The sequence below is a fragment of the Meleagris gallopavo genome, chromosome 19 (genome assembly GCF_000146605.3).
Source record: "Meleagris gallopavo isolate NT-WF06-2002-E0010 breed Aviagen turkey brand Nicholas breeding stock chromosome 19, Turkey_5.1, whole genome shotgun sequence".
NCBI classification, from domain to species: domain Eukaryota; kingdom Metazoa; phylum Chordata; class Aves; order Galliformes; family Phasianidae; genus Meleagris; species Meleagris gallopavo.
The window spans coordinates 545,180-570,812 of record NC_015029.2 but is presented as its reverse complement, the minus strand read 5'-3'; the positions used below and the strand labels follow the sequence as shown (position 1 = coordinate 570,812).

Here is a 25,633-nt window from a genome sequence, read left to right as displayed (position 1 = left end):
TTTTTGTGTCAGGGAAGAAGCCAGTGCTGTGTTTGTTAAAGATAATGGATGGGATGGATGTTTAATGCATGGAAGCAACAGTCTGTCACCTGCACAGCCTCTGACAGCTCAAACAGATGGAGTTTGGAACTCCCAGTGCTGCCTTCAGGGCAGAGATGGGCTGCAGTGCCTCTCAGTGTCTGCCTGGCTGCCCCACTCTGCCGGTGGTCAAACCGCAGAGCTGGACCATCCCTAAATGCAGGGAGCTTTGAAGGCTGCAGAGCTTTCCCCTTTGCCACCTGAACATGTGTTCCAGCTTCAGAGTGGCTAGAGAATGCCTATGGCTGGGAAAACAGGCTCGGGAATAAAGGCAGCGGAGTACAAGAAATGTGTGCACTGGAGTATGGGTATGGGCAGGCATTAGGTACAGGTATGGGCTGGGTATTGGTGTGGGTTGGGGTTGGTATGAGTGTGAGTTGGGAAGAACACCTGGGCCATCAGGTGGGACAGCTGTGTGCAGTGATCCAGGCCCATCAGGACCAGTGCCCTCATGCCTGTGGCTGCTCCCGCCCAGGGTGAAGAAGGGGTCCTGTGTGCCAAACACCACGGGAACCATCCCACTCAGCAGCTCATCCTGCACAGCCCTGAGCCTGGCAGCAGGGCAACAAACCCGTGCACAGACCGACTGCTGGTTATGCCTCGCTGCAGCCCCACGGGCTCCCAGCTGAGCTCCTGAGCACTGTGGCCGCTGTGCCTTTTCATTTCCTTGTTCACACATTTTTCTGGACGCTGCGTTTTCACGTCTCCTGTTTGTTTTAAGTGCTGGGGCCGGGGGGAGGGAAGGAGTGATGATGGTGAGTTCCCAGCCTGGAGCATGGTGTGCTGGCCGCCTTCAGACATGAGGTGGGAGGGTGTGAAGGCACCTGCTGTGAGCACTGCGGTGCAGTGAGCGCATGTTTGCAGCCCCGAGCTCCTCGTGCAGCTGCAGTGGGAGGGTGAAGGGCAGCGCTGTGCCCTTTTGGAAGGATGTGTCTGCAGCCAGAAGGAGGAATCGGGCATTTGGTCTGCTCTGCTCCACAGGGGATGAGGAAGAGGAAGGTGAGAGCAGCCTGTGCTTACCAGGACGGCACAAACACCCACCCCTGAGGCCATGTGGGTTGGGCTGAGGTTTCTCCCCAGTTCCACCAGCCCCCCCTAGATGAGGCTGGGGCCATGCCAGTGCTCCCGCTGTGAGCACCAGTGTTTCCTGGGGTGTTGCTGTGCCGCAGCAGAAGTTCCTACTGACAAAGATGTGTGTGGATGAGCAGCATGGCACATCCAAGGGTGTGTGATGCAGCTCTTCTGCTATTGAGGATGTCCAGGTGCCTGGCTAGTCCTGCAGCTCGGGGGGATTCCCCCATCCTCCTGCCTGCACAGCACCATAGCTGTCCCGGGAAACCAGATCTGCACCTGAATTAAGTAAAACACTCAACATGGTAACATTAGCATTTCAGTGTGGGCTTCAAATCTACCTTCTTTATTTAAGTCCATAAGTCTCACTGCTCTCTAGGGCGTTTTTACTCAGAGCTGATGGTTTCCAACTACTGGAACTGGCACAGGACTGGGATTCCCACTGCTGCCCCATAGCTGCACATCCACCTGCTGTATCCCAGTACCCCCAGGTTGGCCCTATTGTCCCCCAGCCTGGGGAAGGGAGACTGGGGAAGGTTGTCCCATCACAATCCCTCCTGACTGAGCGGTGCAGTGGCAGCCCTACAGCACAAAGCCCTGCAGGAACAGCCCTGATTTTAGGGAACCAGAGGAGTGGAGGGGAAAGTCCTTTTTTGCTACAGAAAAATATAATGCTGTAGTGGGAAGGGCCAGAAATTCCCAAACCATGCAGCCGTGGCTTTAAATCTGAGGCTGCCTGTGACTTGGGGCATTTTCTGTCACACGGGGTGTTAGGAAGAGATGGGGCTGCAAGTAGGGGACAGCAGCCATGATAGTGGCTCCCTGGGCTCTGCCAGCCCTTGCCCACAGCTGGGGATGATGCCAATGTGGACACAACTTGGGTTAATCCTAAACATGTCCCCTGAGCTCAGCAAGGCTCATGCAGCTCATTCCCATCTCCGACCCCAGGCAGAAGTGCTGCTCTCCACTGCTGATTCTTCAGCCTGGGGGCCTCCTGCTGAATGCTGAGGATCACATCCCCAGGGGGTGTGGGGCACTGCTCCCCTTCACAGCTGCATGCTCAGCACCTCCTGGCAGACCACGGCCATGCAGTGCTTGTATGAAGTCAGGCTTGGAGCGGGGCCCAATGGATGCTGCGTGTCCTGCCCGGGGTCTGCGTCCTTCTCAGATGAGACGAGTCCTAGAAGAGCCACAGGGCAGCTTTGCGAGTTCTTCTTTGGGGGATGCAATGGGCTGCAGCAGGAAGCAGCCTTCAGGTCCCTGCCCACTCCGCATGCCCTGCTCGCAGTGCCAGGACTCATGCCAGCCCTCAGTGACACCAGTGCCTGAAGCAAGGCTGTGCCCTGTGAGGGGAGAGCCCCCAGCTCCCTGCTCCCATCTCAGCCGCTCAGCCCTGAACATTTCTTACTGCTTCACTTTCTGCTCGCTTCTAGGACACAAAGGCCAGAGCTGCCAGTTTGCCCGGAGTGACCCCTGGTGCCCTACAAATCTAACCCCTTCCTTGAAAAGACAAAAATCCCATTGCCTTGCACCTCCATCTGTTTAGAGAACAGTTTAACCTAACAAGATTAGCATTGGAGGTCATCTCTTCTTCTTTTACTTTTTTCCCTGCCATTCGCAAAGAAAACAGCACTGGATTTGGGACAAAAGCTTGAAAACCCTCATTTGTAAGTAGCGAAGCCTTTGGAAACTGTTTTGTTCCTGAGTTATCTTGGGAAGGAGCTCACGAATCCTCCACCAGAGCAAGCAGGGGGACAGCCCATGCAAGGATGGAACAGGGCACGACACGGGGCTTCTGCTGTGACCATGGTGGCACAGAGCTGCGTCACTCACCACCCTGACAAGATGTGCCCAGGAGGGCTGTCTGGCAGGGGGTGCTGCAGGGTGAGGGATGGGGATTCACACTGCCTGCTTCCATGCATGCCCACCAGCAGCCCTCTCGCATGCCTCCATCCCACATCAGATGCAGCTGCAGTGGAAGCATGGGAGCAGAGCAGCAAACCCTGGAACCCATCTTCCCAAAGGACAGCAGTGCTCACTGCGTGCGTGCTGCCTGTGCTGCAGCCAGGGGCTGGGGAGTCCCCGGGGAATCAGCAGGGGAAAGGTAGAGGGTTTGATTTTCATTCTTTGGGACTGTTTCCCCTCCCTCTCTCCCACTCTCCCACCCCCTTCCCCCCTGCCCCCCCTTTTTGCCACATTGTGCTGAGCTTGAATCAGACCTTCACAAAGGGGATTAGAGGCTCGGTGCTGATAAATAGCAAAGCAGGTTGGAAGCGTGGGAACCAGCCATGGCGCAGCGCAGAGGGACATTCCTGCTCCGGAGGGCCAGGCAGGAGCAAAAGTCCGGGCTAACCCCAGGTCACCGGGGGGACCCAGCGCCTGAGAAGATTTGTTCGGACACTGGCTTTTGTTGTGCACAGTTCCGTGTCAGCCCAGCGTGCATCTCACCGCTATTGATGGGGAAGGAAAGCACTATTGTCAGGCGTGCGAGGGCCCCCCGCTCACTGCCATGCTCTCGGGTTATGTGGGAATTGCAGTGCTGTGGTGCCGGCCCGGTGCTCGGGGCACACCGGGGTGCCCTGCGTTCGTAGCCCTGGAGCTGGTGGAGGGGCTGGCAGCGTGCTTTTCCCCTTGCAGGGCTTACTGGGTGTGGGGAGGGAGCTTGGAGGGTGTTTTGCTTTATCTCAGCCTCAGTGTTATCAGTATATTTCCCAGCTGGAGCAGACAAGGCAGGGCCATGCCAGAAGTCACGCCAGGAAACTGCTGGTGGAGGTGAGTGTGCTGCCCACCACCGGCCATGTCCCCTGTAGATCCAGCAGTGTCCGTGTGCTGCTCTCTGGGTGTCTGAGCATTTCCATTGATCTCCAGCCCCTGCTTGATACACAGTTCCACTTGTCATGCAGACACCCCAGCAGAGATGGGAGAAGGGCCTGGGGCAGCACAGAGCCTCCTGCTCCGGCTTCTTTTTGGGAAAAGAACGGGAGGGGAATTTCCCTGACAAAACACTGTGTAGTGTACAGTAAAGCTGCCCTGAGAGGCTTAATGAAGCTCAGCTGCTTTGCATCTGGTGCCCAGGCTTGCTATAGCATCGCAGAGCATCTGGAGGCACGCAGCATGCCAGGGTGGGAGCCTGCTGGGAAAATCCCTCCATCCCTCCTCCAGCTTTCCCCTGTGACCTGGCAGTGAGGGCCTACAGATGACCTCAAACCCTGCAAGCTGCCTTTTTCTGTCAGGGTTTTGCACATCTCTCATGTCCAAAAATAACCTGAGCTCCAAGAGTCCCCCCAGGGTGCCTGGGACTTGTGCTGAACCAGCGTGGCCGGCTGTGGCTTTTCTCCTCTCATCCTTCAGAGTCCCCATTGGGGACGTATGGCTCCAAAACCACCCCAAACCTCCACAGTGCTGCAGTCAAACAGGCTGAATGGCCACGTCCCAGCACAACCCCAAGGCTTTGTGCCGAGGCTTCCAGCAGGGAGGCAGAAGGGGGGAGCAATGACCGTGCTTGCTGCTTGCCCGTGCTCCAGCCGCACTCTGCCACGTTGGAGATCTCAAGAATGAAAACCAAAAGCCTGCTCTGCGAACTGGAATTACCCTGGAGAAATGAGGCAGCATGAGTGGGACAGAGGAGAGCAGGGCTCTTACCGAAAGCCTGAGCTGTTCGGCTGCAGCTCCGCTCCAGGACTGCACGTTGCCCTCCCTGGGAAATCTGTGTGGGCAGCAGCATAAATAGTCCTGGCGGCCGCTTGGGAGTCTAGGAGCTGGAGGGGCAGCTTAGCTCAGTTAGGGCTGGGCAACGGCCAATTTTTTTCAAAGCGACGTGAAAAAAATGGAAAACAGCTTCTGAGAAGCTGGATTGCAGTGCATGCTGCTTCGGTTCTCCTGGGGGGGAGAGAAGTGAGTCACCACCTGTCTGCATCTGTGTGCCCTTTCCCAAAATGCCACCACAGCCCTATGTGTGCCTGAGGCCAAGTCCCAGGGCAGCACGTGGCACAGCACTGTTGGCTTGTGCCCAGGTGCTGAGTCAGCACCTAGTGAGTACGGGGTGCTCCTGGTGAGCTGGGGAGCGTGTGTGGCTGCGGGACGAGGATGAGGATGGGGATGGCATGGGAACAGTGGTACTTCTCTACTGCTTGGAGCAGGCGGGATGCTTTCAGACACGCCGACCCCCGGGGTCAGCTCATACTTGCCCCAAGCCAAAGCAGCTGTGCTCCCTGGGCTGCTGCTGATGCTGTGGACCCCACCTCCTCACATTCCCTGGCACATAGGGCCAGAGGGAACCGCATCCTGCCCCACTGGTGCACAAGCATGGAGAGGCAGCCCCCGCTACCCCCGGGGATGATACTCTGGGTGAGGATCCCAGCGGCTCCCTCCAGTCGCTGCCTCTTTTGGACCCCATCTGCTGCAAAAGCATTTTCTGCACACGCCAACCTGCACCATGCGCTCAGCACCACACACCCCCAGCCCATGTGGTACCTCTGGGGAGCTGGGATAAGCCATCCACGTGTGTTATCGTTGGCTCTCCCACCCCTGCAGATCTGCTGAAAGGACCCTGCCTGCCTCTTCCCGCTGTCTGAGGGGCTGTTTACTTTCTGTTTGATTTTCCTATAGAAAATAAATAGTGCTGCAACAGGAGGAGATTTTTATTATTATTATTCCCAGGCTATCGGAGCCACCAAATTAGCTCTGCCTAATCGAATGCAGCTGTTTCCTGTGCACTCAACAACAGGCCTGTTGCTGCACCTCCCAGAGGGTTTATTTAAATAGGTGAGATCCGGATTTCCAGAGAGAAACAAACAGCGCAGGGTGGCACAGCCCTGCAGCCCCCCTGCCCAGCGCTGTCTCTGCCACCTCTGCAGGGTCTCCTCTGTCACCAGGACAGGGCGGGGATTGCTGCACACACCTGCCTGAGCTCTTCAGCTGGATTAGAGCACACATGCACCAAGGGCAAATGTCCCCATGTCCCAACAGACTGCATTTCTTTACGTCCAGGGACCCTTTCTACAAGGTGAATTTAAATTTGGGTGGACATCAAACTTCTGGGTTCAGCAAGGCTATAAAACAATTCAATAAGCAACTGGTACTAATTCCTTTTTACTGCTATTCAGCATTTGATCAGGCAGAAAACAGGCTTGAGGGTGGTGCCCGTAAGGATTTGTGATGTGCAATGCAAATTTCCCCAAATCCTCTCACTGTGACTGGGTGTAAGGGGTGTTGGATGGGAAAGGCAAGGTGGGTGCTTTCACCATCCCAGATGTGCTGGCTTTCCCCTGCTGTTCCACACTGGTTCTCTGTCCCTCTTTCTGTGACCCAGGATGCAGTTGGGAGCTGTGGTTGCTCTTTAGACCCTTGCTGTTCTGCTTTAGAGCATCTCTCCCCCACGCCCCTTCCCCCCAAGCATCACCATTCACACAACTCATCACTTTTGCTCTTAGCAAAGAAACATTTGGTGGTGTGTGAACTCTTGGGTGTTAGTTACAGCCTTTTTGGGTGCAGTTATGTGACATAGCAAAGGTGATGTGGAGGTTCCCAACACCGAGTGCCGGTGCTGTGCCCATCATGGCATTGTGCGAACCCTACTGCATGCAGCACCACTGACCCCAGGCAGGGAGCTACACTAACAGCAGTTTTCTTCATTTGCTTTTTTGGATTTGTTTTCTGCTCTCTCACCTCTGCAGGGTGGGAGCCACCAGAGCCCACATGTCCCTGGGCCTGGACCTTGCAGGGACAAGCATGACTGAGCAGGCTGAGTGACAGTGCTCCACTGCTCCTGCTTGCTTCTGTTGCTCAAGCAAGTGTGAAGCAGAAGCATTTCTTGTGCTTGCTGCCAGCACTGGCTCTGCTCCTTGTCACTGCTGGTGCATGGTGCCCGCAGGGCAGCTCCCAGCCTTGGGCTGCTGCAGGGACCACGTGTAGCTCGGAGATGCTGCCAATGTCACACAGGAGTTCTGGTTCTGGGTGCTTGGGTGAATCTTTTCCTTTTCTTCCTCTTTTTCTTTTCCTCTCCCTTTTCCTTCCTTTCTTCCTTCTTCTCTTCTCCTCCTCCTTTCTCCCTTCTCTCTCTTTTCTCCCTTCTCTCTCTTTTCTCTCTTCTCTTTTTTTCCATTTTTTTTTCTTCTCCTTCTCTTCCTCTTTCTTGGTCTCATTCTCTTCCAGCTTCTCCCATTACCCAGCTGCATTCTCTTTGCAGCTGGTACCCGTCAGCACATTATAATGCTGCTTATAAGGATTCTCAGTCCTCCAGCCAATGCCTCTGCCCCCAGACACCCCAATGGGCACCGTGATGGGGATGTATAGGTTTAACAAGCACCCCCTGGGCCTGCCATCAGCGTATCGGCAGGCAGCGATGGCGGGCAGGCTGCAGCCAGGCCCCGCAGGCCGCGGCCATTTGGGCGCAGTGCTGGTGGGACCCCACACTGTTCACACCTCCACAGGCTGGCCGAGATGAAAGAGCCGCACGTCTGGAGATGAAAGAGCCGGCAGGGAGAGGCCGGGAGGGGAGGGCAGCCCAGCAGTTGGCTTCCCTGTCATCTCCGCTGCTGAGCTTTCCCAGGCAGAGCCGTGTGGCCATGGTTTAGCCGCGGTGAGGCCCGAGCGGTGGGACAGGGCTTGATGTCAGTCTGGGAGGAGCGCAGTGGTCCATCGGGCACTGCTGCTCCCAGTCCCTGTGGCTCCCATCATTGTGCAGAGGCCCCGTGTTGCAGCATCCCCGTGCTGCTCCCATCCCATTTCATCACAACTGCAGCCCTGCATTTTGCCTTAGCAGAAAAACTGTGATTTTCTACTTAGTCCCTCTTATTGTCCCCAATTTGTGCCCAGCTCTTGCTAACCCGCATGTGCTTGGAGCAGGAAGAGCTGCTGCGCTGCTGGGCGTGCCTGTGGGCAGCAAAGCAAAGGGAAGAGCAGCACCAAGCAGCACTCATAGCTGTGCTGTGCCGTACCATACTGTGCTGTGCTGTGCCATGCGGTGCTATGCCAAGCTGTGCTCCCATCAGCTCCACTCAGGGCTTTGGGATGCAGCTGTGGCTCCTGCAGCTCCAAGATCAACTGGCAGCTGCCAAACAAAGGCTCGAGCCTTCTGCTGAAGTATTTTTTTCCATAATTGTGTTTGCCTTCATGGTGAAGCCCAAGAAAGTGAGAGAGTGTGAATCCTGAATATCTACAGCACTTCCAGTGGCTCTAAGAAGTCTGTTTCCAAGGGCTGAAATTAGGCTGGAAGTGGGAAGGGGAAGGCACCAGCTTGGTCTTGGGTCCTTTGATTCCTACCAGCCCGTGGGAGAGGGTGACAGCCCCCAGGCTCCAAGCAGTGTGTGCCACCCCATGCACCGAGCCAGCCTTGGTGGGGTGGAGTTTTCTGGGCAATTTGTAGTGATTTATGGTTCTGTGCTGACGGTGAGAAAATCTTGCTGCTTTTCCCAAAGAGCAGGCAACACTTGGCAGGAGGGCTGAGTGCTGCTTTGGATGGGATGCCAGCAGGAAACATGGGATTTGAGCCATGGGGGTCCAGGAGCCCTGACAGTCCCCTATCCCCCCCAAGACTCCCCAAAATTTCACACGTGCCTCTGCAGCATTCAGAACTGGCCAGAGATGTGGAGCCAGCATTATGGGGTGAGACTGCCTGTTTGCATCAGTATGTGCTGAGTTTGGGAGCACCGGGGTCACGCTCTGTGCTGAAGTCCTGGCAGCAGATCCCTAGAGGAGATCACAAAAACCCTGATCCTTCTGGGACTGCTTGGTGCTGCGGAGGACAGGACAGCATGATCCATCTCTGCCTCCGTTGCCCAGGAGCTGCACAGTCAAACCCCATGTGCCACGTACATGTGCTCCTGGGATGTGTGTGTCTTGTTGTCCCCTGTTGTTCCCAGCCCAAAGCAGGAGTCGGGCAACACTGTGGAGCACATTGGGTCAAGGCTGTGCTGTCCCTGTATTAGTCATAGGGGCTACTTGCATCAGACCAGCTTTTCATATTGATTTTTCAATGCCTCCTCTACCATCTCCACTCTTGACTCTGTGTTCTAGCAGGGCACAGAATGCACCAATGTGGGTACCCTTTGTGCGATCCTTGGACAAAAGCTGGGGGAGCAGCAATCCTGAGGGGAATCAGGCTCAACACAAACCTAGTGGATGTCTCCCAGGCTGTTGGGGACACTTCACTTCAAAGGTCTTGGTAACCTCCTGCTTTTGTGAGGTTTTCCCCAGTGCCTCATACAGAGTGCTGGGACCAGAGGCCACTGTGCTGGCAGGTGTGCACACAGTCCCAGAAGGACTGAGACCTTCAGGACTGGATTTTGTCTTGCTTTGCACTCTGAGGTTTAGCCTTGAAGACCAAACTGCGTATTACTTTCCCCTAAGACTCCACCTAGGTACCTGATTATATTGCACTTTTCATTTTTGTGCATCATTTCAACATGTAAGTGCTTTTGGGCTGATGCTCTAGGGATGGCTGCCAGCTTCCAAGGAAGGCATTTGAGCCCTCTGGCATTGCAGGTTCAGCAAGGCTTTGGGGACCAGCAGAGAGTGCTCAGTAGTGATAACGATGGAGCCAAAGAAGTCTCTGAATTAGGATTTGCAAGCCCACGGCTGTAATGTGCTCGTTGCTGCATGGACTGAACTGAAAAAGCTGTGGGGGGCAGGGAGGCATTCACTAAGTTTTCACTTAAGATTTTTAAACTTAAAATGTTGCATATGGAGTTAATTTTCATTGGTTGGTTGTTTCTTAGCCTGTTTGAAACCACATTCAGTCAGACCTCAGGCAGAAGATTTGGGGCCAACCTCTAAAATGATTTCCCCATTTGTGTCTCCTGGCTGGAGTCCAGGTCTCCCAGCAGGTTTGGGGCCACTGCATTGCCCAGGAGCAAGTGTGCTTTCTTGGATGCCACCATGCATTTTCCACGCTGGACCCATGCAGGCCCCAAGCACAGTACTGGGGACGAGCAGCAGGGAGCCCAACTGGGGCAAAGGCACAGTGTGAGCCCTCCTGGCCCATCCTCACTCGTGGCAGCAGTGTGATCACCTCTGCTCTGCCTCCCTGGAGAGCACCAGTGGTTTCAGGGCCTTCGCAATTTGGCCAGCGATGGGAAGGCCAGGGACGATGGCTGGGAGGACAGGGCTCCTGGCCATGCCCCCGGCTCAGCTCTGCACCTCCCCTGTGCACCAGTTCCTGCCACATCCGTGCCAGCTGCTGGGTAAGGATTGCATTTCATCTCACACAAAACTTCCCTCCTGTGAACTGGCTTCAAGTTGTGGCTCAAAAGCATTTCTGAACTGCATCCACGGGGTGGCCTGCGTGCTGACCTCTGCTCCCTGGACATGATGCTGCCACGTTCTGTACAAGTATGCTCTGTACAAGTTGCCTGCCTGCTGCTGCAAACCGCTGGGCACATGTGTGAGCCAACATCCCACAACACAGCTCTGCCTGCCTGCAACACACACACTCTGCTCCGGAGTGAACCGAGGGCTCCTTGAAACCAGTGCAGAAATGCAGTGGGGGACAGCCTGCATTTATCATGCTTTTGCTTCCCTCTGAATTTCAGTCCTCTGGCACCGTCAGGCCAAACACGATGACGCAAGTCAGACTGCAGCAATTGAAAAGAGACTTCTTAAAAGCGCAGCTCCACAGTGCAGGAGAGCAGCTGCAGGTGGCTCAGTGCAGAGAGAGTAGCCAGGCCACATGGAGACATCCCACTGGGTTTAGTTCAATTCCTGTGCCAAGAAGGATACACCAGCAGCTCTTTCACTGCATCACAAGGAGGCAGCGAAGCCTCTGGAAGTGTTTTGCCCACAGCCTGTGACAAATGATTTTGTGGTCTTAGCCAGGATCTAATAAATGTGTGATGCCAAACCCACCTGCCTCTCTGCAATGGAGCCGTGGTTGTACATCTGGGGGGGAGCTGCCTTCACAGCCGGCTGCAGAGTGGGTGCAGGGGGAGACAAGCAGGGAAGGAAGCAATAAGGGGAGGGGGGGGAAACATGGTGTAAAAATAGGCGTGTGTCCCTCCTTCCTCCTGCTCTCCTCATCAGACACAATGATCTGGTTGAGGCTGCAGGGCTACAAATGAACCAGGAGCTCCAGGGGTTTCCCAGCAATGCAGGAAAGCAGATGTATGTCCAGGGGTGTGAAACCCTCGTGGGTTGTGCTTCTGAAACCCGCTCAAGGATTCAGGACTTGCTGTGGGCACCTCCCAAAACCAATTTCTCCAGCTAACAAAGGTCTCCAGCCCAAAATGGGACAGATGATCAGGTAAAGAAACCAGGGAAACTCCTTTCCATTCCGGATCTCTGCTCTAGAGTCTCTGTTATCTCAGCTTCAAGAAGCTGCAATGAGCAGAAGCTCAGGTTTCTGCCCTTGGCAGGTCTCCTTTAACTAACAGATTGGGAAAGGAGGACATTACTCCAACTGTTCATATTCTCAAGCAGTGCCTGCTGGCATCCAAGGAAGGCATAGGAGCCATCTCCTGTGCTCATCCTGCTGTCCTGCAGTCTCACTCACCCTGCTGATGGTTTTCCCATGGGTCTCACAGACTTGTGATGCTCTCCCAGCCCCGCTGAGCAGCTGCTGGGAGTGGGTGGGGTGGGCAGTGTGGCAGCTACCAGGAGGGAACCTGAAGAGGATTCCGGGCCACGCAGGCTGCGTTGTGCTTTGCTCAGCAGCACAGGACCCTGCGGGGTGCTCAGGAGAAGCCTGGAGCAGCCATGGTGACACTGGCGGTCAGAAGGGCTCTGCCAGCTGGGCATCCCCTCCCTTGGGGACAGCCCAGGCAGTGTGCCCAGATGGAGCAGTGCACCCATACCCACAGCTCCATCAGTCCCACAATGGGGGAACAGGCAAAGAGTCTCCAGGAGCTGCCCTTGCTCGAAAGCCCCATCCCCCTCTAGCACTGGTGGGGCTCACCGTGGTCCCCACAGCACCAAGAGGACGGCTGGCCCCGAAGCCCCTGCTAAGTGCTTGTTGGGTTGTTGTTTTTTTCCACTCCTGGGAACAAACCGTCAGCTTTTGTTGGCGAACAGACTGTAGCTTTCATGTGAAAAGGTTAGTACAGTATGTTAGTTCCTAATGAGGGGATAATAGAGTCTGATTCTCACACCCCGGGGACTGCGAGGTGACAGCAGCACGGGAGAAGGGCATTTAACACCTTCATCCTGGGAACCTTTTCCCTCTGCAGCTGGCGTCCCCCCCGCCTTGCCCAAAGAGGGGAGGAGGAGCGCATCGCAGTGCCTTTACCCCCACGTCGTGCTCCATCCCGGCGGCACGCGCTTCCTTCCGGAGGGAGCAGCCTGGGAAACAACTGGTCAACAGGCCAGGGTCCGACCCACACCACCAGCTGCTGGTGTCACAGTGCTCTGCACTGCCCAGTCATGAGCAGCCCGGGGAGAGCAGGAAGGCTACTGGATGTGCCCTGTGGCACTGCGGTCCCCACAGCCGTCACCTCCTGCTGTGTCTTGGGACACAAAGCAGGGCTGGGGCTGTCAGAACAGCTCAGGGTTAGACCTGGAGCTGAGGATGGATGTGTCCTGCACAGCCCACCACAGTACAGCCTGCTTGTCTGGCTAAGAGCATGTAAGGCCGCTGCTACCTGGGCTTGGTAGCTCTTGAGAAATCAAGATTTCTGCCTAAAATCCATCTGTACTGCTGCAGCAGCATAGTCAGACAGGGGATGAGCCCTGTAGATGTCCCCATCCCAGGATGGCTTCTGCTGTGGGGCTGCGAGCCCTGGGCACTCACGTGCCATCCCAGCACACTGCGGGTGCTGCTCAGCATTCTGCTGTGCCGGACTGACAGTTCCCTGCAGGGCACAGAGCAGCGTTGGTGCTTTCCAAGTGAAGGGGCTCGAGATGGATAACCCCCAGCTGCTGTGTTTATCCAGTTAGTTTAATTCAGACTGCCCGCACAGGGCGTTGGAATGTCCTCGGAGCAGGAGAGACCAGTTCTGCCAAATTCCACCCCCACGGGATGCCAAATTACAGTGTCCTCACACGGGCTGTCCCTGCGATCCCAGCCTTGAAGGGCACAGCACTTTCCCACTACCCAGCAATTTCTGAAATTGCAGATTTTCATGGTAACCCTTTCTTGGGTGTCAAGAGCATTAGCGAGCAGCACAATTTGTGACAGGGGCATCTGTGAGCAGTTGTGGAACTGCAGCACAGCACTATTCTGTGATGCTGACCTGACTGCAGGTCTGGTGAACAACAGCCACCTTGCTGTATCATGCAGCAGCTCAGGAGGGTTTCCTTGGTTTGGCTAATTTCTCATGCTGAGGAAGCATGTGGAAGCAACCAGTTCCTGAGGCTCCAGCAAGACCAAGCATGGTTTGCTGCTCTGGCCTCATGTCAGGTGGGGTGAGTCCAGAAGGAATTCCCACCTTGCGTGGGCTTCCTTCTGAAACTGTTTCTGGGACATCCTCTTGGAGAAGACCCACAAGAGCTGGCGGTGCCCCTTAAGCTAAGATGCACATGTTCATTCCCTGCAAAGGTGGTGTTCCCCCTGAGATCCTCCGTGTTGAAAGTGTTGCCAGAGTCCATCTGCAGCCGTTGCATCACATCACTCAAACCTTACAAAGGTTTCTGGCACCAGCCTGCTTCTCACCGGATTCCCTTCTTTTTCCACTCTTGTTCCACCAAAGGCTTCTTGTAGGTTTGCAGCCCCTGAGACAGCACATCCCATGCACTTTATGTGGTCTGTGCATGTAAACAAGGTGCTGAGGGATTTTTGAGGCTGATAATCTAATTCTGTGTCTGATAAAGTGCAGAGGGCTGGTGTCTGAGTGCTGCCAAGAAGGGGCCCTGTGGTGGTGCTCACCCGGTATCAGCCATCACAGTGCTGGGTATTGAGGGGACCTGCAGAGAGGCAGATCAAACCCTGTGCCCCTCTGCTCATTTGCTGTGGTTGAGGAGTCCCGGCACTCCCTGCAGTGCTTGGCTTTGTTTCTCTGCTCTTTTGTGCTGTTTTGTTTGTTCTTCGCTCTTTGAAATAGCACCATGCCAACTCTGGCCTTGCCTGGTTTTACAGTAGCACTGCTTGAAGGGTTCCCATGTCTCAGCTCAGAGCTCACACACAGCTGATGGCAGTGAGGCAGATTCACAGCAGTGGGCAATCTGAGGGTCTTAGAGGCCGTGCTCAGGGTGGCCCCGAGCCTGCCTCCCCATTGCACCGGGGCAGCCGCACGCTCAGAAGGTGATCTGTGCAGTTTGCAATGCCCCACGTCCTCAGGATGCAGCCCCGACCCACAGCTCCAGGCAGTGCAGGCAGGTCTCCCACCCTGCTGTGTGCATTCGCATCGCTGCAGGCTGAGGGGAGTCTTTCTGGGTCACACTGTGCGAGGCTGTTCACACCAGAGGAGATGTTTTCCAGCTGAGATCGCCTGGGCCTGAGAAGCAGACATTCCCTTGCTTGAGTGTGCTGAAATGTTTAATTAGAGTTTAACAGCAGCCTGGGAAAAAGGTGTCTTGTCATATTTCTGGGCTGCGTTTTGTTTTTTAACTGCTTGCCTTCTACACGCACAGCCGAGGGAGACCCGCGGCACAATAAGTCCTTTATGTGCCTCTCCCTGCAGCTCGCCCCGACCCTGAACTTTCCCATCAGCTGCTGGCACTGTGCCCTCGCTCATGTGCCCGGGAGGGAGTCAGCACGGGGATGGGAGCACGGAGCGGTCGGAGCTCCTACAGCCTCACCCTGCACCCCAATTTCCATTCAGGTGTTTTGGTGCTGGAGGAGAGAGTGTGCCTCCGGCTGTGCTTGGGTGGACAGATGAGCCCAAGGTTTCCTGCTCTGGAGCATCCAGTGTTTGGAAAGCTGGAGGCCGTGGGGACACAACGCTGTAGCCGTGCATGTGGCAGGACGTGGGGCACTGCAGGCAGAGCGATGGCACCCAGGGATGCAGTGCTGGTTGGTGAGAGATCTACGTTTGGGTAATCCTGAGAGCAGCTCAAGTAGATGTGAGGTTGCGTGTGTTAGCACAGCCCCCAGTGGGGACACAGCCCCACGGCGAGGAGCAGAGCCCCAGCCCTGCCTGGAGCCAGCAAGGCTCCCACCCCCCAGCCCAGCCGCCATCCTGGCCACAGTGACCCTGCCACCATCCCACAGGAGTGGGGAGGAATGCAAGGAATGGGTGCACACCACCCTTCCCCAGCATAACCTCCAAGAGCCCAGCAGCGCTTACCATTCACAGGTGTTGGGTTTTTTTGAGAGGTGAAATTCAGGTTTTGCACATGCTGGCTGATGCCATGCTGCTCCGTGAAAGAGCAGAAACAGGCGCTGCAGTGGGGCTGCATCACTCCTCTCTCCATCTGTCTCCCTCTCCAGACTCTCTCCTCTCCAGTTTGCTGCTGAAACCATAGACAGCAAAACCCCTGGACCAGAAAAAGCCTAAACTGCCACTAGTTGATCTGTTATTACCTTTCTTTTACCCTTCTGTGTGTGTGACACAGCATGCAGTGTGTGAGCTCCCTGGGTGCCCATCTGTGTGCTGGGTGTGCTCACGCACCACTGATGTGCATCTGATGGGATCACAGCACCACATCTGAAGGCTGGAGATGGTGGGAATCAATGTGGAATCTCCTGCAGAGATTTCCTGGGGCCTTCTGGCATGGACTCAGTGCTGTAGCTGCTCACCCCCAATGTCTCCCATGCATTTTTCCCCTGTAGGTCTCAATTCCCCCCTTGCGTGGGCTTCCTTCTGAAACTGTTTCTGGGACATCCTCTTGGAGAAGACCCACAAGAGCTGGCGGTGCCACTTTAGCTAAGATGCACATGTTCATTCCCTGCAAAGGTGGTGTTCCCCCTGAGATCCTCTGTGTTGAAAGTGTTGCCAGAGTCCATCTGCAGCCGTTGCATCACATCACTCAAACCTTCCACAGGTTTCTGGCACCAGCCTGCTTCTCACCGGACCCCCTTCTTCCACTCTTGTTCTGCCGAAGGCTTTTCCTTAGGCAGCACATCCCATACAGGTTTATTCCTGTCCTACAGCCATGTCAATCCGGGTTTAGACCTGGAGGCCCATCGGCACTCAGCCAATGGAAGATGTGTTACAAAGGCAGGAGGCCTGTCCCAATTAAATTCCTCCCTGCCAGGGAATAAATTACCATCCCTGGGGATACTCTGGTTGTCCTATCAGTAGATCAGGTTTGGTGAACCAAACCAAAATATCCTCACATAGCTGCTGACTTTCCTAACTGGGTGCAGCTGCAGGAAACCAAAAGGACCACGAGACCATGCCAGGGGCCGAGGTGTGGGGCTGGTCACCCTCCCCCATCCTCCCAGAGCTGCCTAGATGGATCAGGAACATTGGTCTGGATGCTACAATTACTCCTCAGAGCCACTGGTGCTGGCAGCTTCCCCTGCCCTCGAACAGCTTCTGAAGCTCCCACCCCGTCCATGTGCCCTGAAGCCCCATTCCTCTGCAAGGTATTTGTCAGGAATCTGACCCAGAACCACTGGCCTTGCAAGAGGGGTGTACTGAGAATGACTTTCTCCCCTACAAGCGTTGCTGGTTTTGAGCTAACAGAGCAAAAACAGTCCAGAGTGTGGGATTCCTGTACCCTCCATGAAGATGGGGACAAGTCCTGACTCACAGCAGGGAAGATTCAAGTTAGTTCTTTAGCTGTAAGGAGAGCAAAGCCTGCAGACGTTGGGCATCTCCATCAGCAGAGGTTGTTAGACATGATGCAGGCAGAGGGGTAGTTCTGGTCCTCACTGAGAGCCTCTGGTGACACAGTGGCACTTCATATCTGGAACACCTGGACAGCTGCTGCATTGCCAGGGCTGTATCTGGGCTGGGACCACAGAGAGGAGCCCTGGGCAGAGAGCAGCCCTGATGCCATGAGGGGCAGGCTGGGATGCTGATGGGCAGGATGGGGTGGGCACTGCTGAGTCCATGTGGTCAGACTGGTGCTGCAGGGTCACTGGGGCTGGGACAGGACGTGCAGCCATCAGAGAGGAGAAAAGGGCAGCCAGGATAAAACAGGATGTAAAACCTGTCTTGGGGAATCCATTTCTTTGCCCTGAGCTCTTGGCTGATGGAAGATTCTGGCTCAGGAAACAGTCACCAGGGGAGACCCAAAGGACAATGTGGTGACAAATGGCAACCTTGGGAGAAGTGGATCCACTTGGCCAGCCCATGTCCCTGCTCTGGGCTGAAAGATTACGTGAGAGATAGCACGTTCCTGCTTCACAATATCTGTAATGGCAACAATCGCATTTGCAAAGGCAAATATTTGCTCCTTCTTCCCACCTGCTGACCCAGGAAAGCCACCCATTGTGGCAGGCTGTGTACAGGACGGGGTTACGGTTTAATTTTCCAGAGGTGCCGAGCAGCTCCAGCTCCCCAGAGTGCCACCACCCTCACCCATGGGTGACAGCTGAGGGGACGTCTGGCTGTGTTGGTGGCTGCACACATCCGCCAGCTCTCAGCAGTGAGTGCCACCACATCCCCACAGAGCTGCTCCATTGCTGCGGTGGGACCAGGGGTGCATGGTGGTGGCAAACACCTCCAGGCTGAGCTGCCAGATGTCTCGCAGAGCTGAGAGTCGGAACAGAAACCTTCAGTAGGAGGCCTGCGTGAGGTTCTTTCCCCTTCATCCCCAGCATCACTCCTTCTCCTTCTGTTCTGCAAAATGTCAAATCTGCTTTCTGTTTGCTTCTCCTCTAACCATTTTCCACCCATGTGTGGGTATGCTTTCCGCTGCGCTGCCAGGACCTGCTGTGCTCTGCAGGGCTGGAGCTGGCTGTCAGGGCACCTCATGCAGCCAAGCAGAGCCCTGGGCTGGGGGGACTGCAGTTCAAACTGGACACTGGTAATAATTTCTTTCCTGTGATGGTGGTCAAACGCTGGAGCAGGCTTCCGAGGGAGGTGGTCAGTGCCCCAGGCCTGGCAGTGTTCAAGAGGCATTTGGATGAGGCCCTGAATAAGGTGCTTTAAGTTCTGGTTAGCACTGAGGGGGTCAGACGTTGGACCGGAAGGTCCCTTCCAACTGAACTGAGCTGTTCTGTTCTATTCCATTCTATTCTGATCTTAAAAAAGAAAAGAAAAAAAAAGAGAAAGATACAAAAGGACTGGATGGGCTTTGCTAAATCCAAGACAAGAAAGCTGCTGGGATTTCTAGCAGCAGGACCCTGGTGTCACCCCCATAGAGGGAGCTCATAGCTGGGGCTGCCCCAACTGCACACATGGGCTGGGTGCCAGGTGCCATGATCTGGAGCGAACATGTCAGCAAAACATGAAGAAGCTGAAGTGCATCTGGCTAGAAAGGCCTCGGAGATTATAGGGACGGGAAAAGAGAGCAGGGAAAAGCTTGGCATTAAATAAATTTGCTTGGCACAGGGGGGAATTGGCACAGAGGTGATAGGAGTGGGGGCAGCCAGCATGGAAGCACCAGAGTGAGATGGTGAGACGGGAGGTGAGCACTGCAGGGGTGCTGGGGGTGTTGTGGTCCGGGCTGCAGAGCTCAGCTGGGAGGTGCTGTGACTGGGAAGCAAAGGCTGCATTGAGGGATGCTGCTTCTGCCCATGGTGCCACTTGTGTGGCAGAGCTGTGTGTGGGGAGAACAGCCCCCAGCATCACTGCCCCATGGGTCGCACAGCCCCACGCGGCTCCGGGCTGCCCGAGCATAGAGCTGGGCAGGGGCTGTTCCTCGCCTGGACACTGTGAGTGAGAACACACCAAACGAGAGGCGAAGTGCGTGCCTCCACCGGGCTGCTGGCGAGCTGCCCAAGGGGCCCCACAGTGTTGCAAATGTGGTATCTCTGCCTTAGGATCTTTATTTCATTATTGAACTGAGGCTGGCTTTGCCTGTCGGCTGTCCGGGACTCATCTCGATGCATGTCCTGGGCACTTAGAGAACACCGCAGCTGATCCTTGCAGGTTCCTGACCCACAGTCCTGAACCAGCTGTGGGCTTCGGTTCAGCACAGGGACCCAAAGCGATTTCAGGCCACGCAGACAATGCCTGGGGCCTGAACCCAGAGCCCCCGCCTGCCTGCCGCAGTTGTCCCGTGCTGCTCCCTGCCAGATAACTGGGGAATCCGGGGCCCCATGCGCTGCTCGCTGAGTGGAGCGGGCTGGGAAGGCCAGGCGGCGTGCTGGGAACCCAGCTGCAGCCTGAGAGGGCTGGCGAGTGTGTCAAAGCAGAAAAATGTGCTGGGAACGGCTTTGCCCTTGCTCTCTTTGGCTCCTCCTGCACACGCCAGGCGAGGCCAAGTCCTGGGGCAGTGGAGAGTGCGCCGCCAGAGCGTGGTGGGGGATGCCAGGGTGCTGGTGACAGCTTGGCACATGGAGGTGCAAAGTGTGGGGCTGCATTCAGCAGCCCTGCACCGTGCTGGAGTTGTTTTACCTGCCCTGCTGCTTGCACCAGGCTGGTAGTGAGGATGGGTGTCTGGGAGGGACAGACAGACGGGTTGCCCTAGCACTGATGTGCCTGCATCACTCGTCTGCACCCCTGCAGGTTTTTGGGCACTCATCATTGCCCACTCTCCACTGTGGGATGTGGGGAGGAGGGACGGAGCTGTGGAGCTGTGTCTGTGTTCCTGACCCACAGGGCTGCAGTGGTGCCCAGGCAGGTCTGCGCCGTCACCAACAGCTTCCCCCCTCCTGGAAGTACCCCGAGACCCACGTTTGAAGCAAACCTTCCTCAGGGCTAATCCCATCCTCGGGGCTAATGGCAGCCTGGACGCTAATCTCAGCCAAGTTACTGATGGGTGCTGAGCTCCAACCGGAGGAACGGAGCTGCGTGTTGCCCTGCGGGGCTGCTGCGCTGCCCAGGCACTGCGGGAAGGGCACGGCGGGGCGGGCGGCCCGGCCCTGCTGCGGGGTTGTTTTGCAGGCTGTGAGCTCAGGGTTGGCCTTCCCGTCCCCTCCTTCAGCCGTTCCCAGCCTATTCTACCTTATGTGTAGGAACTGGTTTTTCTTCCTGGGCTATTGTTTCCGCTGGATTGGTTAGATCGCTCCAGGCCTTGCTCAGATTTCCTTTCTCACGCTTTTTTTTTTTTTTTTTTTTTTTTAAATTCCCGTTTTCTGCTGCAGCTTCTGATCTCGCCCCAATTAAAGGAGCAGGCGCTGCTGCCGGCCGGGGGACGAAGGGGGCTCAGCTGTCCTGATGCCCGTCACAGAAGCTCTGGGCTGTGCTCTGATGCTGCCCATGATGTTGCTGCTCCAAAATGGTGTTCCCGGGTCTGGGAGAGCTCTGCCAGGTTAGTGTGACCTGGTCCTGGCTTGAGTCTCCATCCAGCACAGCCTGCACGCCAAGCAAGCACCTTGGGCTTTAGATGCTTCCATTTTATTGTAACCCTATCAACTAAATCTATTTTGTCTCTTTTTAAACAAAATCCCACAGATCCAACACAGTGTCACCGTCACAGGTCCTGGCTCCATACCAACATTCTGAGCTGTGCAGTGGGATGGCAGGAGCCACCCATGGGCGCTGAGCCAGCGACCAGCCGGGCTGCTCGGGGTGCTGCTGTCACTCCCCGCCTGGCTCCTCGCCGTGATGCTGCCGCCGCTCGCGTGCCCTCTTCCCTTTCCAGCCCAAACTCACCCTGCTGCCTTCCAACCACAAGGGCCGGAGGTGAATCCTGGCCCTCCTGGGGTTGTACGTGGTGAGGGTTTGGGTCCGGGCTTGAATAGGGACACATGTACATCCCACTGCTGGCACCATGCTGGGTGCTGGATGGTTGGGCGTGATGAGGAGTAGGACATCCATGTTCCCCTGCCCTGCACACCACAGGCAAGGATGCCTGGGTGCCTCGGAAGATGCTGCCTTCTCACAGGAGGTCTGGCACGCTGACAAGGAAGGCAGGTAGAGAGCTGATGCTATCTGGCTCCAGCTGGGGAGGCAGCGCATCCTCCGGGGGCCTCTGGGGGCCTCTGGATTGTACCACGGGCAGGCTTTGGTTCCCAGATAAAAATAGAAGCTGAAACGTGAGCCCGGCTTCCCCGGCCACCGCCATCACCACCCAGCTCAGCCCCTGCTCGTGTGCCCCTGCCCAGGGCTCTGCAGGAGGCAGCAGGGAGCGGGTTGGGGTGCAAAGACAAGGGCTGGCTGGAGGGAGTATGGAGCAGCTGGCACAGGGTGTCCTGGGCCCTTTGCACAAGGCTGCAGGCTGATCTGGGGAAAATCAGAGCCCTTCCTGGGCAAGGATGGTAGCTTGGAAAACTTGGAGGGTTCAGTGAGGGGTAAGGGAAGAAACCCTCTGGCATATGTTATACAGGTGTCCCCGTGACCCCAACGGTTCTGAGGGACAGCCACCAGAGGAAGCCAGGGGAAGCCGGAATAAGGGTAGCATTTGGCTTAGTACACTGTAAACATAATTTCCTAATGTTTTCCTAGCACCTGCAGAAGAGAGCAGAGCCCCGAGAGTAGTTTCACTTGAAACTGCGTGACCTGGTGCAGAGTCAGAGGGCAGAGCGAGGGCTCTGCTTGCAGCAACGTGTGGCACCTGAATCAGGCAGAAAACAACTTCCAGTAGGGCCAGTGTGCATTTTGGTGATGCCCAGCAGTGCTGTGTGGGACTGCTCGTGAACCGAGGGGTGGATTTCCCTGTAGAAAGAAGAGCTGGACAAGATATTCCTGCTCCTGCAGTGGTGCAGACTATTATGGGATGGCTCAGGACCAGCCCCACAGGAGGTGTGTTCCTTGGAGTCGATGGCTGCAGGATGCCCATATGCGCACCCAGGAGGGTTTCACCCTCGCTCAGAGGTGGATATAAAGCAGGGAAGTTGATTTATGCAGGCAAAAAGCAGAGTGTGAGCATAGGGCTGGAGGAGCCGAGGCAGAGGCGGTCAGGCAGGGGAAGGGAAGGGGCCAGCCCTGGAGCTCCTGGCATGGAACTCACCCTGAAATAAAGCATTGGGGATGCAGAGAAACCTCATTATAAGGTGGTTATTATTGTTCTGGCTTTGTTATTAAACTTGTTGTAACCCCTAGGATCCTGTCCCGGAGCAGCACCCCGTTGTGCTGGGTGCTGTACAAACAGGGCTTGAGGCTACGGTTAAGGTTGGCTCAAGAGTGCTGCAGCAGATTGAGTCTTTCAGAGGGGCTCAGCCCCCACATCTGCAGCTTGCAGCCCAGCTCTGCTAGTCTGTAGGAGAAACCAAGCAAGTGAGGCTTGAGATGGCTGAGACACAGCTGTGGGAAATGGAGGGATGTGGGGAGCATACGCAGCAGGAGCGGGGGGTTGAGCATCTTACTTTTTTTCCCCTGGGAAATTCAGCTTTGCATGTGGGTTTAGGTGCAATGTCGGGTGAGATTCTCATCACTGCAAAGACCTTGAGGTACGGAAAAGGGTTTTTGGTGTCACTGACAATTAAGTCGCCCTCAGTGCAGCCGATTACCCCAGGCAGAGCGATGGCGAGGCGGCAGCAGGACGGGGTTTGTGGTCAGGGACCTGCTGCTGTGAGCACGTGTGTGTGGAGAGGAGTGAGCGCATTCAGTAGTCAGCTGCTGCAGCTGGCATGGCAGAGAATGGCATGGCATCACACAGCACAGCGTGGTGTGGCACTACATGGCACTGCATGGCACGGCTGCCACCACCAGGAGGGCAACCCAAGGGTGCTCCCCAGCGGGCACCCACCTGTTGGGGACCCAAGAGGAGCACGTGCTTATGTGGAGGAATGAGTGAGCGTGCACAGGGAGAAGTGAAGGACGGGATGGCCTGGGAGCTCAGGGCAGAGGTGGAAGGCAAACCCCAGCCCCAGCCCTGCTGGATGCTGAGCCCATTCTGGCAGCCTTCCCAAGCCATATGAGGACTTGTGTGTGCTACCCTTCCCCTCTCCTTCCCCAGAGCAGCTGTGTGCCGGCACGTGGCAACTGAGAGTTGGTTGTCCCAAAGAAGGGAGGCTCGAGAGAGGCCTGGAGCCAGAACGCTGCCCGCCGCAGGTTGCAGCAGCCCTGGCCACTTTTCTGCTCCCTGGGGCTGACCTCCGCTGGCTCTATCTCCCCATTCTTGTCAGCTCCACTAATCTGCCTGTTTCAGTGCCCGTGGTTCTTGTTTCGTGCTCCCAGACAAATGAGGCCCTTCTAGCTGTCAGGTGAGCCTTTCCCAGAGCTTATGCAAATGATACTAATTAAAGGCATTCTTATCTGTTCAATTTCCCACACCTTTTGCCTCCGAGGGGGATAGAAAGCTTCATGTTTTAACTCCGTATTTCGTGGCAATCGGAAGGACTGCCTAGGGAAAGCGTTAGGAAATGCAGCAGGTCACTCATGAGAAGAGCTGGCTTATGCAAGTGTTGAAACACTTTATTATGCATGAGAAACCTTCCAGAAACAGATGACTAACAGCAAAGCGGGAGCAGAGAAAGCAGTGGGAACGCCATGCCGGGCTGGCATGGGATCCCGTGTCATCTTACCAGCTTAGCAGGGTTGGGCTAGGTCAGCACTTGCCTAAGAGACCTCTCAGAGTACCTGGCTGGTGATGAGGGAAGTGATGTTAATGAGTCAATAAACAGAGCCCTTCCCTCTTTGTGAACCAGAATGCCCCGGCGTGATCCCAGGAGCCCACCTGCCTCTTGTGGCCATACACACACCAGTGCTCCTTGCACAGCCAGGGTTAGCAGACGATACCCAGGTTGCCATCCCGTATGGCGACCCATTTCCCAGCATGGCTTCTGCTGGCACCCAAGGCAGGAGTGCCACGTGCAGCAGCAGCATACTGATGATATGACAGTGGATGAGACAAGCTCTTGGCTCTCCAGGGAAGGGGAGCAGCAAGCCCGCTGCTTTCTGACCCCCCCCTTGGACGTGTGGCTGTCCCAGGGCCTGTGCTTGGAGGTGGTCTTTGTACCCGCAGTATCTACACTTTGTGCATGGGGCTCAGAGATGCTAAGGGAAATCCAACCCCACATTTGTTAGAGAAAGAAAAGAGCATCTGAAGATCAGAGCTGTAACTGCAGCAAGAAGGAGCTAGAGATTTGGGAAAAAGCATGAGAAAATACACACATGGAGGAAGATGAGCATGAGGCATCAAATCCTGACTTGTGATTGGAATTTGCCAGTGACGGTTACCTGATTTTCTTGTCACTGACATTCCCGCAATCCCCCTCCCTCCTGGGCAGCCCCTGCTTTTGGCTTCCACAGAGGCAGGCCTGTCTGTGCAATATGACAGCAACGTGGGCAACCTGTGCTGGGCCTGAGCATCCCCCATGCCCAATGTGGTGAGCGTTCCATCTCACTCTGTCCCCGAAAGAAACTCCTGGATGCTCAAGGGCTGTGGTTTCACAACCAGGATGAGAGTTGCAAGCTCTATCCGGAGGAGTGGCCCTTTCACCACATGATATCCATCTTGGAGAGAGGGAAAGAAAGGAAGGGAAGAGGGTAGGCGGTGAGTAGGAAAAGAGATATCACTGCAGGTGGCACTTGGATGGCCCTGTGATATGGCGAGCAGAAGACGCCCAGGGAATTGTCCTGACATGAGCTGCCCTGAATTGCCCCAGAGAGTTCACTCCGGGCACTACTGATGTTGCCCTTTACAGCCAATGTTGGTACAATGAGGATTTCCTAAGCCAGAAGCTCTCCAGGCAGAGAGTTGCATATCACCAGCAAAACCAGTGCCAAGAAGAGCCTCGGCGCTGGTGAGTGATGCTGGCCTGATGTCGTTGTGTCTGCAGAGCGAATGGGAGAAACCCATGCTCCTGGACACCATTATGGGGCCAACTCTTCTACCACCAAAGTGACTCCAGAGCACTTTGTTGGAGCAGCTTTCTGGGATATCAGAGGAAGGACAGGACTGGCTCCTCTCCAGCCAGCACGGCTGACCTTCCAGGTGCCAGGCATCAGCCTCTGAGCCTCCACCTGGCCTCAGGGCAGCTCTCGGGGCCCTTCTAAAGACCCAGAAAGTTTGGCTCCTGAGATCTATTGAACCTGGGAAAGTATGGGGATGCTGAGACGGCCCAGGAGCTCCAGGCTGGTGCATCCAGTCCCTCAAGTCCTGGGAGGTTTGTGTGTCACTGTTGTGCAGTTCCCCCTGGGGGGCTGGGAGAGGCAAGGATCACTGTCCGAAACAAAAAAGCCACTGGCCAGCCCAGCACTGCAAAAGGCATCTGGGGGCCTTGCACTCTTTGTGCCGTGCAGGCAGAGCTGGGCCAGCTCAGGCTGGGGATGTCCCAGCACAGGGTGCCAGCTGTGCTGACTCGCTGTGATGTCGCGGTCTGGGGCCGATGGTGTCACCCCTTCTAATCCCCTTCTAATAAGTCTCGGCGGTGGCACTGCAGAACAGCTGCAAGCAGAGTTTGTGTGTGTGCGGTGGGTGCCGGGCAGTGGGACAGCAACTGCAGAGCTGCTGGTTCCCGCGCTGCGGTAGAGAACTGGAGGGCAGAGGGGAGCAGAAAACAACAGAAAGGGACCATCGCAGGGACAACGGGTCGGGCCGGCACGGACCAGACTCACTCCTTACCCTTGACGCAGACATGGTGAGCACAGACCAAGAGAACACAGATCTCAGCGCCCAGCACGCCCAGCACGGTGATGGGAGCCGGGGTGCACTTGCCTGGCTGTGCTCGGCG

The 25,633-nt window shown here is 55.9% G+C and overlaps 1 protein-coding gene across 18 annotated transcripts in view; it reads left to right on the top strand.

Annotated features, from left to right (window-relative positions):
- EXD3 (exonuclease 3'-5' domain containing 3) overlaps positions 1–25,633 on the top strand; it is a 245,838-nt gene that overhangs the window by 211,695 nt on the left and 8,510 nt on the right. For 10 of the 18 annotated variants that reach the window (XM_031556113.1, XM_031556118.1, XM_031556120.1 and 7 more), the window contains one exon: positions 9,963–10,997. The exons of 2 other annotated variants lie outside the window; for them this stretch is intronic. In XM_031556113.1, coding sequence (XP_031411973.1) covers positions 9,963–10,409 — 447 coding nt within the window. In that variant the 3' untranslated portion in view covers positions 10,410–10,997. Of the gene's footprint in view, positions 1–9,962; positions 11,000–25,633 lie in introns of those variants that run through there. 6 more of the 18 variants (XM_019621321.2, XM_019621320.2, XM_010720708.3 and 3 more) reach the window with 3 other exon arrangements.